The sequence below is a fragment of the Anas acuta genome, chromosome 2, assembly GCF_963932015.1.
Source record: "Anas acuta chromosome 2, bAnaAcu1.1, whole genome shotgun sequence".
In the NCBI taxonomy this organism is placed as follows: Eukaryota; Metazoa; Chordata; class Aves; order Anseriformes; family Anatidae; genus Anas; species Anas acuta.
In genome coordinates, this window is record NC_088980.1 from 71,309,038 (window position 1) to 71,325,539 (window position 16,502).

At 43.8% G+C, this 16,502-nt stretch overlaps 1 protein-coding gene and 1 long non-coding RNA gene across 2 annotated transcripts in view; one reads left to right on the forward strand and one right to left on the reverse strand.

Moving 5' to 3' along the window:
- MYO10 (myosin X) overlaps positions 1 to 5,541 on the reverse strand; it is a 162,486-nt gene extending 156,945 nt beyond the window's left edge. Inside the window, exon 1 of the mRNA XM_068670841.1 lies at positions 5,351 to 5,541. Within this exon, the coding sequence (XP_068526942.1) occupies positions 5,351 to 5,371 (21 nt within the window). The 5' untranslated portion in view covers positions 5,372 to 5,541. The remainder of the gene's footprint in view (positions 1 to 5,350) is intronic.
- A 102-nt stretch (positions 5,542 to 5,643) lies between these two features.
- LOC137850606 (uncharacterized) lies at positions 5,644 to 15,482 on the forward strand. The gene is made up of 2 exons (XR_011092663.1): positions 5,644 to 10,422; positions 14,350 to 15,482. It is a non-coding gene; the product is annotated as an uncharacterized lncRNA (long non-coding RNA).
- Positions 15,483 to 16,502: the final 1,020 nt, after the last annotated feature.

Sequence of the window (16,502 nt, forward strand, 5' to 3'; positions counted from 1 at the left end):
CATCAATATCATGTCCCAAGTTCTTGTTCCATTTTGCTTCCCTGTTCCATAAAGTGTCCCCTCTCTTGCCCCACAGAATCACAGAAATATTGTGGATCATTTCTGACAAAAGTACATGCCATATAACTTCAGAAATAAGTTGGGACTGGTCATGCTTTACAATGTAATTATTTTTTTACTGGGCAGCAGGATTTGCAACAGCTCCAAAAGAAAGAAAAAAAAGAGCCAAATGAAGAGGTTCTTCACATCCTCACTTCAGCATCACCTGTACGCAGGTGCAGTACAAGCCCACGGCACCACACCAGTGGCCTCAGGATTTAACTCACAGAGCCTGAGGGAGACAAGCTCTGCTTGGACTTCTCATTCCTACAGTCAGAAAGAGGAGACGACCTGAGATGCGCCAGGTCTTCACCACACTCTTGGCCCCATCTTGCATGCCATGGCCACCTCAGTACCTCAGTAGACCAGAAGGTCTTTTCCAGCCCTTCCCAGGAAAAGGCTTTTTAGCACAACAGAGGACAGACACATCAGGGAGACAGGCCCTTACAGCCAAGGGCAGCTCTTGCAAGTATGAGGCCTGCCCGCTTCCACGCAGCCAAACAGAAAACCTGAAATTGCATCTGCAGCTGTAGAGATTTTCCTTGCAAAACACACACACACAAAAAGCCCACCTCACTGAGCAAAAATGCGTATAAGGAGGAAGATCCGATTAGAGCAAAAATAGGTTGCACACAAAACACTAACATGAACGTACAATTATGGTAAAGACTAAAAAAAGCGTAAACATTTCCATTAGGTATCACCAGGTTAAAAAAAAAAAGACTCCGAAGAAGCCATAATTTTCTGTAATGGTGGGGTTTTCACAGCCCTCCTATAGCTGGAGTCTGACTGAACATACCTAAAAACCACAAGCTATTTCTGTACAACATACAGCTTCTATTGCTAATTTCAATAGTTATGTGTTTTATAGCTTTAAGAGAATTCTTGTGTCATTTTACAATATTCGTGGTGCCAGCAGGGCTGCTAGGCTCCAGCCCAGTTATGACTATGCTTCAGTTGTACAAATATATCTTATGAAAGGCACATGTGAAATATATGTAGTAGGCAGTCGAGATTACGTGCTACCAATAAGCCGAACACGATTTCCTGACTTACAGAAACAAACCCACAAAAACTTTCTTTTCTTTCTGAGCCAGCAAGGTAGTCCTGAGCCCCCTTGAATCATTTTCTGCTCAAAACAGATTGCCCTCTAATTAACATAAAAGTAACTGTTGACAAAACAATCAGCAACGTGTTTTTTTTCCAAGAAAAAAAAAAAAAGACATAGTCACACCTCAGAAACTGCTGAAAACACAGCAATTGCAGGAGCTGAAAGAGGCACAACTCCTTCTTGGCACAAACATTAAGTTTCTGAAGAACTCGTAAGTGCCAGAGCCAAGCCATTGCTTCAGGGTGATGTTTTTGCCCCACCAGTCTAAAATGCAGTAGAGCTACACCAATATTACATGCCCAACATCAGCCCCATGCTTGTGCTATCAGCAAAACACCTCTAATGAAAACTGGCAGACTTCAGAGATTGTCCTAAACTTGTAAATTATGCTGCACAGCATAGCCAGAGCTCATTTATATCAATGCCAAAATCCATTAGCATCGTCATATTTTCACTGTAAAACCAAAAACTTTGCAGCATTGAGGCTGTTCTGTTGCAGGGCACAGCAAACCTCTCAATGCTTTCCATGAACAGCCCTGCCTTGGGAAGCAGTAAATCCTCCTGGTGCCGCAGCACCAGAGCACCAAGGAGAAGCTTGCCTGGGGCTGCCTATCTAAACTTAGAGCTCCCAGGCTTGGCCAATACCACCTCTGACAGACCCTGAAATTACGTTCAAAACCTCAGAATGAATTCTTACCCCTTATTCTTCCTGCAGAGTGAGGTTCAACACCTGCTCCTTCAGGACATGCTGGGAGCCCTCCCCCTTAAAACAGGGTACTGGGCAAATACACTCAGCTGTGGAGTGGAGGAATGGAAGGAAAACATCCTCAACTGGAGGTTCCAGCAGCACTGCTAAAACTAAAGCACAGTGGACACACCAACAGCAACCACATGCAGCCACTGCTTTGTGCATGGGTACCTGCAAGCTCCTCTGGAGCTGAGGGCATCTCAGAGGTCAGCTCTGGGTAAGGCAACCTCCCCGAGTCTCACAAGACCTCCCCAGATTCAACTGCTCCACAACCTCAACAGGGCCATCCTTGGAGGCATTCAAGGCCAGGCTGGATGGGGCTTTGAGCGACCTGGTCTGGTGGGAGGTGTCCCTGCCCATGGCAGGGGGTTGGAACTGGATGGGCTTTAAGGTCCCTGCCAACCCAAACCATTCTGTGATCCATGCTCCTCCTGCAAGGAGGACGGTGACAGTGGCTTGATGAAACACGATGCACGAGCAGGGCAGGGTGATTTCACCCCGCATGAGAAGAGGATGGACCTGACTTCTCCATTCACTTCCCCTGCTACCCTGGCACACACTGCCTGGGAACCTCGGATGCCAAGACGACACCTCGAACTTCCCCCTTGTGCCTTTTTTGTGCAAAATTCTTTGTGTCCCTTCTCATCTGGTGATGATTTTCCTCCTTACCTCTTGCTATGCAACCCTTTTTAATGGGAATACATTTCCCACTGAAAACTGAAGCCTGATCTCAGCCACCTTTGGAGACAGCAATCTAGCCACTGGTTAAACACTGGAACTGTTTTTTCAGTCTGCTTTGGGCAATATGTCCAAATAGCTCTATTGCACACACCCACATTTTTAATATTTTTATTCTTATTATGGATTTTTGGGATTTCTACAGTTTTTAATACTTTATATCTGAAGATATGACTATGTAAATATACAAACGAGGTTAAGACTCCAACATTGGCCTTTCACACACCAGAAGTTAGCACAGATCAATCAGCAGCCTGAGATGTTTTTAAGTAGTCTCCAAAACCGCTTCTGCTCTGTATTTAAAGTATAACTTTATAATTACTTTAATATCTTCCTGCAAAATTATTTTTATATCTTCCATCAATTAAAGCATTTTGGGAGGTATGTTCCAGGGCTGATTCTTCTAGCCTAATTATTTACTAAAAGCATTCTTTCAGTTTATTTTGTTTTCAAGTGACAGAGTTAAAAAAAACTGTGATAGTAATGTAAATCAAGGCTCCTCTGCAGACAGATATAACAACTTGTCACCCTGTAAGAATAAAAGACAGATAAGAAATAGTAGAGGGAGGAAACAGGACAGCAAGATTCAAAAGTCAAAAAGCTGCTAAGTTGTGTATGACTGGTGTCAGCTGAGCGGCACGAGCTTGGAGGTATCCCACAACTCAGTTAACGCAGCAAGTACCAACAAGAACACTTTCTCTGCAATGCACCCTACATACACTTTAACCAGGTCTTACACAACTGTCTAATTTCGTTCCAGTGAGAGCTATAATATACAGCAAGCAGGTTACAATCAGCATCTGGCTATGAAAAAACGTGGAAGAAAAAAGAGGCAAAAGTGGGTATTTTCCTGAAATGCGTTTTAGTTGTTTTTCTGCAAGAGCCAGACTTGAAGACACCCCTGCCTCCAATGCACTGAACAGGGGCATCTTGGTAACCTTGAGCAACATCCCCCATAAAGTGTCAGGTTAATTCTCTTTAAGCTAGCATACGCCCTTCTCGCTTAGCAGCTTTTCTCCCAAAATGTAACATTATCAGCAGACATATGTCACTGTCAAGCAAAAGCAGGGCAGATCAGGCCTGATACCTGTCCCTTTCATCCAGTTTCCTCTTCCTTGCATACACCAGAACCTATTTTAACAAGGACAATAATTCGCTCAGATAAGTCAGTAAATATTTTCATAAAGAGCAGCTGCAGGATGTCTGCCTCACGCAAATTAAATTAGCCAGCTCGTGTCTCGACCCAGAACCTTCAACACCAGTTTTTCTGTGGTAGCTGGGTCAGGCCCACTGCATTTCTGCTATTGTGTATGTTATGTTCTCCATATGCAATTTCCATACGCTCCAGTGCGAGGAGAGGAAAATGTTTATACTTATAGGTGGGGCTCTGGATGCAGATTAAAGTCAAGGTGCTATATTTACTGATCTTTTAAAGTAATATCAACATGTTGAAAGGGAGCAAGAGTTCTTAAGAAAGATCAAAGTTTGCATGCAGCAACCACACATTACCATAAATATATGCTGAAATACTAACACAGACGGGCAAAATTTACTTGCTTTTTGCCTGGGGCAAGTAATTTTGGCTAATAGGGGAGTCAAAACCATTAACTCTCTTCTTCATCTTTATGTAGGGCATGCTACCATACTTTGTGTCAGGGCGAATGACTCCTCGGATTAATTTTGCAAGGCTCGGCTAATACTACCACATTGCTCATGGCTTGCAAGCTTTTGAAAGACGAGGGCAACGTCTTCTACAGGGAAAAAAAAATCCATTATTGCTTAACTCAGGCTTCTTGAAAGTTAATCCTGCATTTCTTCCTTCTTATTGCACTTGGCAGAACTTTTGTTGTCTGACAAATGAAAAGGTAACAGGCAGCAAGGTGTACGAGCTCCTTTTATTTGACTAATTACTATTCCGGTAAACACAGCACTTTTATTTATTTTTATTTTTCTTGTGGGACCATAAACAGCACAGAGAGCACGAGGCAGCTGTTTCACAAGGGCAGGGGACAGTTTTGCAGCTTAATCGCCGTCCCGGCAAACAGATGCCTGGCCTGCACTTAACATTTGGACACTACAACTACTTCAGCAAGGGGTGTGACTAAAATAATCGTGAAGGCGCAATCACTGGAAGTCACAATCGAGTCGCAAGCTACGCGCATGCAGAAGTGGCCGCAGTAGTGGCGAACACCTTTTATTCGCAAGGCTGTGCTGGCGCTGGGCAGGTTGTAACGACTCGTTAAAACAACGCTGTGTAAAAATTCAGCTGCTTTAGCGCAGCAGAGGACCCAAGTTTCCACTTTCGGCGTTTGCCGCGAGCAAGCAGCAAAGCGTCTTTGGTGTGCTCCCCTCGCCGGGCACAACGAAGCCGCCGGGACCCACGAGGCAAGCTGCAAGCTCCATCTCCCTCCAGGTCCTCCTTCCCCGGCGTTTTCCGCCGGCACAGCTCTCCTGTCCCCGGCACCCCTTCCCGAGGAGCCCGAAAGGACGGCCCCCACGGAGCCCCCTGCCCACCCCGCGGCACAGCCGGGACCCCACCGCCACCACCCGGGGGCCGTGAGCGGCTCCCACAAAGCGACCCCACAGCAGGAGAGGAGGAGGACGAGAAGGAGGAGGAGGAGGAGGGGAGGAAGAGCCCAGCGCCCCGCGCTCACCTCCGCCAAGAAGTTGTCCATGGCGGCCCCTCGGCCCGCCCGCGGGTGCGCAGCGCCGTGCCCCAGCCGCGCACCATGTGCCCCGGCCCGGCTCAGCACCACCGAGCCGCCTCTGCCCCAGCCTCAGCCTCAGCCTCAGCCCCGGCCGCCGCGCCGCTCCATCGCGCCCCGGCCCGGCGGCAGCCCTCAGCCTTTGTCCGCCCGCCCCCTCCGCAGCGGAGGAGGAGGAGGAGGAGGAGAAGGAGGAGGAGGAGGAGGAAGCAGGCTCCCGCCGCCCGCTCCTGCCCCGCTCCCGGCCCGGCGGCGCTGGGGCAGAGGCGGAGCTGGCACCGGCCGCGCCCCCGTCCCCATCCCCATCCCCACCGCGAGGTGCTGGCTCCTGAGGGGTGCCCCCCGCCGCCCCCCTGAAACAAGGGGCCGTGCAGAAAGCCGTCGTCGTCGGGCAGAAGTGGCCGGCAGCGCTGGGTCGCCGTTGCGGAGCGTCTACCTGCGGGCTGGGCTACCCCCGGGCAGGGCGCTCCCCGCGGAGTTGGGCTCCGAGAGCTTTGTGCTCGCCTGCCTTCCTGCGGGGCAGATGCACGATGCACGCGTGGAAGCGTTTATCTGTGTTTACGGGAAGAGCTGTGCGGAACGGCAAGTTCCAGCCGCGAAGAAAGTCAAGGCAGAGCTGCCTTTTGTTCTCGGGCGAGTCCTAGCACTGCTTTGGGAGCTGGAGCGTGTGAGCTGCGGCACAGAAGACCGGCCCTGGACGCCAGAAGTAATCACGAGCCTGCGACTCATCTCTGTAAAGTTTTAAAAACTCCCCGCAGCCCCCCAGGGGGGACACACTAACTGCAAGTCCCCCTCACCTCCACACCCAGGTACACAGCGCATGCCTTCATACAGCTGCTCCAGACTCACGGCTTGCAGAGGACTGCACATGAATTCACTGTCTACACAGTACCAACTCTGTGAAGTTAGCCTAAGTAGTTGCTCCGCTGTAGATAATATAGTGTAAATCCCTTTGTGGAAGCTCTGCAACTCTATTCCAAACTACTGCACTCCCAATGTTACTCCAGGGGAACAGTTTTTTTCCATGATTGCTACACCAGAAAGCTTCCCCACTCAGACAAGTCCTAATTTGGGGAAGGCTGAGTCAGATCAGGAGTATTTATTTTGTCAAGTTACTTTGACTTCTCATTGAGTACTTTGTTTGACACCACGTTATTGGAATGTAACGCGCATGTCTGACTACTGTGTTGCACGTACTAAGGTCTATAAAGAAAAACAACACAGAAATTCCAGAGGATTTTAAATCTATCATCCAATAAGAGCAGCCTGTGTTTTTTTAAACCAGTATTGCAGTAAATTACAAGAAGCCATTACCAATAGAATAGGACCAGATTTTTGCAGCCTAAAAATATATCACAGAAAGAATGAGTATCCTCTTGTGGCGTGAATGTATTACAAAATACTGTAGAACTCTTAAGATTTTTCTTAGAACAAATGCAAAGAGGATTGAACAGGAAGGATATTGGAAGAGGGATTTGGGGAGCAGAAGGGAAGGGGACAAGCAGTTTATGCTGTCGCTCCACCAAGCTACTTCCTTTCTTATTCTTTGTATCCGTCCTGCTCACAGTTTGTAAGCGCTAGTATCTGTGTTTCATAGGAAAGCAAGGGGTTTTGAAACACAGCATTTCTTTTTCTAGTGCTGAAAATGACCCCAAACTGGTTTCTTACTGATTTTATACAATTGTTTTGGAATTTGGAAAACCCCACAGATACGCTGTAGAAAACTCCATACGTCTATGAACATCTGAGGGTTTGGCCGTTCCGCACTGCTCCAGTTTTCATTTAATCGGCAGAAATTCCTTCACTGATTGTGTGCCTAAGGTAAATTACTTCCTTTTGAAGCTGCTCACATGCATGGGGGCTCAGTTTTCAGCCAGCAAGGACCAGGAAGGGACGGAGGGCTCAGCTCTACGCCCTGGTGAGACACCTCCTTGCTGGCCGTGAAGGTCTCTCCACTTCACGCTGGTGGTCAGTCGTGGGGTGGCTGCTCACCAGGCCCTACCACCAGTGTCTCCTTGGCTCCATGCAGTACAATTTCGTCATTTGCTGGGCCAGCTTTACTCTCAGCCAGTCTACCAGCCTGTTGCAGTACTCCTCACTTAAATTCACTGTCCTACATGGATCAGCTTGCATCTTCGCTCAGCTTTTCTGACTATTTTTCTCTCTACTAATAGTTGCTGAAATCCCCATATTTGATCAAAATGTCCTACAAAAGACAGACATCTCCTTCTCTCATTGCCCTCATGCAATCCTAGCAGCTACAATTTTTGTAAGACTCCAAACTTCTAGAAGAGATTTCAACCACTCCTATCTCTATCAGCTAGTGGAAATCTCCCGTAACATGCAGCTCTCTTGGTTTCTGCTCTGGGGGCAAAACCAAAGTATTGACTGCAGCTCAGTTACCTATAAATCATAGGCTTCACCTGAGCCATGTTTCTTCGCAGGGAATTTCCACAAACCAAATTTGTAGGACTTTTTAAAAAAGATTTATTGTACCTGCATTTATTATAAAGTTCATAGACATAATTACATCCCAGCAAGCCCTTAACTCATTCACTACTTCAAGCATGCTTGTTCAAATTCCAGACATCCATTTCTCACAGTAGCTTTTTCCCCTGTTCTCATCTATGCTAGCTGCCACAGCATTTCGAGGGCTGGTGGCTCCCTGGGTCTGGGCATGAGGAGCGTGGGGTGTCCCCTGGGGCTGCTATAGGGCCTGGGATGGTGGCGCCCTCGGGGCCATGACAGCAACTGTATATGCAACCAGATAAGTTGTTCTGTTGCAAGCCCAGCATCTTTATCGTGTCATACAGTCCATGATGACCATTTCTGTGCATTTGACAAGTCCCACTCCCTGTTCCATAAGCACTTGTTGAGATGCCCCAACCATAACACAAAGTCAGCTTCATACCAAAAAGCTTTTTAACCCCTTATAGCCTTTTTTTTTTTTTTTTTTTTTTAACCTTATTTTTACAGTTGCCTTTTTTCCACAGTGGTATCATTGAAGTGAGCAGATTTCAGTTTTTTCATGCCTGACAGGCTTATTGCACAAAAGCTTTCCCTCTGAATCACACTCTTGAGGAGCTTGCCTTTCCCTATGGGCTAGGCTGGAAGTAAGTTATTTACCTCACCCTGCAGCACTGCCACCCCTCTGTGGAACATGCAGATTGTTTTCAGTCAAAGAATTAAATGGTGATCTGGTTAATTCAGTCTTGTTAAGTAAAACAAGCCTAAATTAAAGTTTTCTTCTCACCAGAGAGAGGCAGTGCATTTCTTTGCTCCCAGTTCAAGGCCTCATTTCATCCAGTACTGTCTCCAAAATGTGCTCTCAGATTTTTCCCCATAGGGTCTTTGTTTGTGGCATACTCAGAGTGGCTTTGCATCTGATCTGTATTTCTGGTACGAATTCCTGTTTCTTTAAACTTATCCAAAAAAAGGACTTTAATTACTATTTACATTTATTCTCTGGGGCTGCAATTGCCCTCGTGAGCTGCAGTTGGGTTTCAGCTAACTCACTTATGGTGTACAATATGTTTGGCATTGACATTATCCAACAAAATCTCAGAGTTCAAGGGCAAGGCGTTATTGGAGAAGCCAATACTTCTGTAGTGGCTGACAATGTAAATGCAGGCAGCTAGCACAGAGCACGGTTTGCTACCCGACAGCTCTCAAAGGATACAGTGAAATAAAAAATTGTTCCAGCCAAAATTGTCATGATCTGTGCAGAGAAAAAAAAAAAAAAGAAACAAATCCCATGCATTCTTGTTCATCAGAACTCCTTCACAAATGTGTTCGTAGGTTTTAAAGCCAGTCCCAGGCACCAGTCCTGGTTTTCAAAATAGCTTCTCTTCAAATGAATGCCCAACAACTGGACCAGAGAGCCTTCATCTTTTTCTGAATCCTGTTTGTAGTAAGCCAGCTCTCTCCTCACCCTGTTCTGGGAGCTAAGGATCTGCCTCACAGTTGTGAACTCCATTAGATGCCAGCTATTTTAGCATTAGGTCCTGTTATGTGGAACTACATCTTGCCAGGATGAGCCTAGCCCTTGAGTGTGACAAGCAATAGATCAAATTAATTATTCATGCTCACATATGAACTTTAGTTATTAACCTCTAGGAGTAAGAGCTGGTGGATTTTTGTAAGAGCTTCATTTATAGCTACTGTAACAGTAAGAAATTTCAACATTTTCTTTTTGTGTAAACAAGCTTCCAACAGGAATGAAGAAAAAAAGCTGGGAGACATTTTCCTGGCTTCTTCAACCTCCCTCCTTCTTTTGGATCATAACAGCTTCTTCCATCACTTTGACATTTTTACACCCTAATTCCCCTAGCTGTAGTTTCAGTGTGAGTACTTTGGGGGAGTTCTGGATGAGAAAAAAAAATAGCAACTGTAGAAATGTCCCACAACAATCACAGGCACTGTGGATGCAATAACTTCTGTGCTGCTGGGCTGACCACATATCCAAAACTACAGGCTCATTCCCTGTGTGGGATACACAAATCCAAAACTGTTTTCATGGAGCTGGATTTCCATATGACAACACATATGACAGACCCCTGACAGCTTGAGATCTAGCAAGGGGCATTAAGTGCATGTAATCCTCACAGTGATTTTTTTTCTCTCTTTCTCTCCCTCTTTCTTTCTCCCTCCCTCCCTTTTTATACTTTTTTTTTTTTTTAAATACAATTTATGACCATCTCTACCTGGGAGATTCTGAGTTTTACTTTCCATATAATGGAGTGGCTTCTGTTGCAAGACTTTAACATACAACTTCACAGAATCCAACCTTTGTTTTTTCCAGTGACATCAAGCCATGTCTCCGTTTAACAGGTGATAACACACATAGCAAGATAGACAGCTTTCTAGCTCCCCGTATTTTCACATGTTTCCTGAATTCTACTCAGCCCCCAGGTGTTGCCTTTTCAGAGCCTTCCTCTCACCTGCTTTTGATACTTAGCCTGCCACTTCGCTCAGTCCTTCACCTGATGATGAAATGACCTGATTCCTTCTGGGCCCATCAGGTAACATTACCACTCTTAGTGGCTGGCTATTCCCTGCATTCAGCTTCTGTCCCCCCTGGGTGTCTTAGCCTCATGGACCCTTCATCTCATTTAAGATCACAGCTGCATTTCCTCCTTACCAGCATCTCTTAACTCTTCTCTTATAATCTTTCTCGTAGTCTATTCCTTTTAACACAACTCTGTGTATTGGCTTGGAAAAGAGTTTTTACAGAAGATACCAGCAGAGAAAGCTGTATTGTACAAGTGCATTGGTTCATCCTATAGAAACATCTGATGGGAGAAAAACAGAAGTGACAGAAAAAAGGTATCAAAAAGGTTAGAATCATCTAAGGGATAAAGAGAGTGGGAAAGCATAAGGATAAAGGATAAAAAGAAATTGAAGTTTTTCTTAAAAAATCTTCTGATTTTTCTGAATCAGCTTGTGAATATATTTCTTCCTTGCCTTCTCCCAGAAAGCCTCTTTAAAGCTGTGTGTTTAAAGCAACTTAAAATTCAAACCCCTCAGTCACAGCTTATGCACAAGTTCATTTATCAAGTAGTTAGATCCACATGAAATATTGCCACCCCTCTCTGAAGGTTACCATCACCAGAGCAGAGCCCAGCAATGGGACATACGAGGGCACCTTCTCCTGTTTCAGTGCCACGCAATCCAGGTTGCTTCAAAACACTTCCTACAGCAATTTAAACTAGGTCATCCTCATTTCTACTGAGGCAAACAAGGAACACCCACACTTTCCTTGTCGCTGGCTGTGCAATGAAAGGAAAAATCTTCAGTAAAAAGGCAGCAAACCACAGCAAGGGCCAATCATCTCTTGTACCACTGCAGCTGTTCAGTCAGCAAATACAAATCAGAGGCTTCCTTTGCACTTGTGTTGTCAGACTAATTTAAACAATGTCCATGCTGTATCCCCAACATTTATCACTCCCTCAGCTGTAATACATGCAAAGGGTAAGCCTACCTTAGCACTGTAGCTCTGCATCAGGTCTCTCCCATTTCTCATGCTTTGGTTCGCACTGAGGAGCAGTCCCAGAGCATGCAAGTAAGCTAAAAACAGCTCCAGAAACACTCTCACCAACTAAAGGGTGTTCAGGACATAGGGCTGGATTAGAGCTAGTCTGAAATGCAGCCTCCTGGAATGCATTTAAGATGGACAATGGGTCCTCAGCATGATGTTTCACTCTGTGGATACGCTGCTATTCCTTGGCGCTATTTGCTTGTGTAGCGTGGCCATTGTGCCACCATGGGTCACTGCAGCAAATGGGATAGGGAAACTGATCCAAGCATTTTATTTTGGCTTGGGTTTTTGACTTTGTTTTCTTAGAAGAGTCTTGAGAGAAAAAAAAAAAAAAAAAAAAGAAAAAAAAAGTTTGATTCTGACCAATTCCCTGACCAGGTTCAGATAAATACCTCACAAACAAATTTTGTTGCAACAGAGGGGCGTATAAAGACAAGGGAGCTCTGCATTGTTGTTAGCATTTATTCCCCATACCAGATCACACCTTCAAAGATCCAGGAGGAACAGTCTTCACAGCCCCTTGTGCTTCAGGGAAAGTTTATGCCTTTCGAATATTTAGATATTATCAGCCTGCAGGATGATTAATACTGTCCATCAGCATTCTTCTGTTAGAAGTTTCTTTCCATGCATCTGCCACAATAAGTAAAATACTTCCCCTTGACCCTACATTCCTTCCTGCATTTGAAATCGAGAAATCACATCATAGCACAGTAGAAAACAATATTAATTTTAAAGCAGACAGAATTTCCCACAAACCCTGAGAATGCTTAAATGTCAATCACACTATTTTACTAAGACACACAGAATGCTGCAAATCTACACTATCTACACTTCCTAGAGGAGGATGCTCTCATGAAGTGTGTTAAAAACTGAATTTAATAATACAAAAATGAAATTTCATCATTGTATCATTTCATACACACCTTTGTAACTTAATAAACCTTACTTTTTTCCAGTCAAAACTTTTTTTTTTTTTTTTTTTTTTTTTTTTTAATTACACTAATGTGATACTTTCTATTTTGATAGCTTAAAGTTTTGAAGTTTTGCCCAAATACATTAATTTTGCTCTAGTATCTTACTCATCAACAATTTTAGGAAGAGTTAGGTCTTGGTGGAATTATAACTTTATAGGTTTGCTTATTTACTGGACATATTCAAGTGAATGAACCTGCAATTCCTTTAGTACAAACAAAAGCAAAATTCCTGGCCTACATCAGCTTGCTGTCCCAGAATAGAATCAAAGGCTGTTGAGGTAGTTTGTGTCCCTACTTAGAAATAGGAAAGCCTTTGTTTTGTGTACACAGATACTATACAGTTCAACTTGAGATGTTAGAGGAAGCTAGGGAAACAAGCACAATGCTGGTTACGTTCTTGGCATGCAGTCTGTCTGTAGTGGTATTTGATGTTTGTGTTTACTTGCAACATATGACAATTAATAGACTGAAAAGACATTATAGTGATGTTTAGTTCCAGGCTCTTTAAAGCACACATGACAGCATATCTTCTGTTCCCCTTGATCCTTATCTCAATTGCTCTACTGTATACCATTCCCCCAACACCCATAAAACTGTAGCAATGCTCATTCTTTTCCTACTCAATGAATTACAGGATTTGCACAGGATGCAGCAGTAATCTGTAAATAGAAAATAAAGAACAGAAGAATTCCATAAACACTATTGTTAACATTTGAGTAACAAACAGGGTTGCAAGATCAATATTTTTCAAAAATCATAGAGTTACCAATTACCTTTGGAAAAGACCTCCAAAATCATCTGGTTCAACTGTTCCCCTGCCACCAATCACCCACTAAACCCTGGGATAGTATTGAGCCTCTTCCAACACGCTTTCAGAAGGGAATTTGGGAAATAACTTGCATTTGGAACTCTGCAAATTCTTTCTCAAAGCAGTTGACACCTGTGGTGACACACAGCCAGAACTACCAGAACCGCATGGTTTTACTGCCCAGTTGCTGGAAATAGGTGGAATTCTAGTTACAGTGGAATTTAGTGACTAATGACCTCGTTTTCTCTTTTCTTTTTTCTAACCACTTCAGATTTCCACAAGTGGAAAGTTTCTTTGTGTTTGTGGGCAGAAGTTTGAATACAACAACGTGGTATGTGTGGGTTTTGTGCTCCATTTATTATATCAGTAATTTTTCCTTTAGAAAACTCCTGAATCTTTACAAGAGGTTTTTACTCAAAACCTTCCTAGAGTCTTCTAGAAACTGTAACACAGCTTATTACTTCTATATTCAGCACAAATTCTACTTTAAGTCTAAAGACTCCAAAAATAAATGGAAACCTCTTCCCTGGAGGAAGCAAAGGCTGACATACTCATGTGAAAATCCCAGCAGAATCAAGCGAGATGGAGGGAAATCATCTAAAGCAAAATCTGTCGGATATAACACACTGAGGGTGAGCAGGATGATGGTGTTGCTCCCAGACAGAGTCACCAGAGTTACACAGTTACCACGGGCTACCCTTGGCAGTCCGTCTCTGAAGTCTGATCTAGTCTAAATTATGAGGTCAAAGTTGGCTAACACAGCAGAAATCTTCAATTTCATTTCTGACTGACAGGAAACCTGGAGGATTTTTTTTGTCTGCACCAAAAATAAAAATGCATGGTTAAATTTAGAGCAGCCTTTGCTGATAACAGAGAAAAATAAACTTTACAAGTTGAAAATGGGTAGACAGTTCAGCTTTGAAGGCTAAGTTAGTGAATCAACTTTTGTCTAGATTTTAGCTAGAAGTGATGGGAGAAAGTTTCCTCTTATTTTCAGAAAAATAGGTGAATCCCTTCTCGGTAGAAAGCTAGCATAAAAACAAAAATCAAAAGACTAAGCTGACCATTGGTAAGAACAAAATGTGTGCTAAATTAGGGTTGTGTGTTTTGTCTTTCCTGTTATTAATAGCATCCTCAGAGGATACTGACTCACTTGATGACTGAAGTACTTGTGGTTTGGGACCTGTTTTGAGCCAATAATCCTGGAACCAGGGAAGTTCTCTTTTCTTTACAAAAAAAAAAAGCTTCCAGGCCAAGTTGCCATTTGTTACAACACCAAGAAGCGTGGACAGCAAAGCTCTCAAGCTGGAAGTCTGTAAAGCAGACCAAGATAACATCTCATGAAGTTATCCAGCCACCAGTGAGATTTTCTGACAGGGAACAACCAGGGGCTCAGCCGCCCTTAAATACTCTCCTCTTCACACCCAGTCAGGCCAAGGACTGGCTTTGCAAGTCATCGCTTCACCCTGCTAGGGTAAGAGGGGATTTGCCAGCCATGGATGCAGACAAACCTCATCTAAACATGAAAGAGGTGCAGAGCCAAGGAACCACTCCGGGAAATTTCTTTACAATGAACTAGCCTGCTCTCAGATCCTTTCTCTGATGTAAATTCCTGTTATTTCTCTTGCACTACTTTTACACACCTGCCATTATTTTTGTTTTGTTCCCGGGAACAGATATATTAAAGGGCTGAACATCTCATGCTCAGTGCTGTGTTTATACTTGAGCTTTTTAGCTGGATTAGAAATTCAACTTTTCCTACTACTCATGTGGCAGAATTACTGTTCTGAAAGCACCTGCCCTTAGGGAACAGAGATAAATAATTCAAACTACTGAAAGTCACCTTCTCCTTTCACTGTGCTTGATGTTTTCTGGGACCTTCTAGCAGCCCAAATGATCCTAACATTTCCACTGTGTGACACTGGCACTGCTGCAATGAGACAGCATTTGCAAGGCCTCTTCTGCCTTCATGCTGCACTAAATACCTGGCACATGGGAACAGTAAGGATTCTCCTCGTCAGAGTACTTCAGTCAGAACTGTCATTTTATGTTTTCCCAGTACTTGGCCTCACCTTTGCGAGGTAGTGATCCAGCATTAAAGTCAAAATCAGTCCTACATAAGACGTATATATTTTTAGTTTTACAGTTTTACACATGGCCATGTAGTGACATTTAATCATCCTTTAATAGTCTAAGTGATTTTAAAAGGACACACGTTGAAGTAACTATAAAAAAAAATAAAGTTGCAATATTTAAGTGTAATATGGTAATAGTTTGCAAGTAGTTGAGCAGATTAGTTATGCATGCAGTAAAAAAAAAAAAAAAAGCCCTCAAGATGCTCACAAGCTAGGAACCTGGGCAAGCACTCTTAGGGTTTTCTTATTCCTCCCATATTCGCCTCTAACTGTTTGTTATTGTTGCTAATAGTTACCCTTGATTTCCAAACCACTGCCATGTAAGTGCACTTCTGGAACTGGCTGAAGCTCTTGTTAAATCAGGAAGTCCTGTGCACATGCAACAATGGACAATCAGAGCAGGGGTTTACAGGCACACACTTCACATTACACATCTGGTTTGGCATGATCTTTCAGGTGCATCAAGTGAGCTTGTGCTTAAATCTTTACTGAATTTGGATTGGGTGACAGTAACCTTGCCTAAGATGTCCCTTAAAATACCTAACTACTGTTTAGTAATAAATCCCAGAAATCTGAAGTGATCTACATGTATGAGCAATCTAAAATGTTAATTTTCAAATCCTTTGTGTCATAAGCATGTAAAGTAGAAAACACTCTATGAAATACACCTAATGCTATTCTTATCTAATTGGAAATTGCTCCTGCAATCTAATTGGAAATGTGCAAAGATTTACAGCTATGTAAATGAGGGACAAATAAAGTTCAAATAGCTAGACTGCATGCTGAACAGCCATGAATTGGGAAAGTATCTCCAATTTCAGCAAAGAAACTGCTGCTCAAGTCTCAGTCTGCAACTGCTTGTTAGTACACGGCTTCATGGATATGGCAAATCTTTCCATTTCTGCTCAAACCATACCCTTTTTCTGCATGGCAGCTTGGAGCTTCTTCCCCTGAAGAGGAAGGTTTTGAGCTGCACTCTAGGATCCTGTGGGTATTCTGGGATTCTTCTGCTCCTATTCTAGCTCTGTGAGCTGCTCCCTAACCTGTGCAATGTAACAGTGCAGATCCACTGCAAAGTGCAGTGCTATGCTGACACAGCAAGGGATTGGATTAGTCTGGAAGAGCATAAATTCAATGTAAGTCTTCC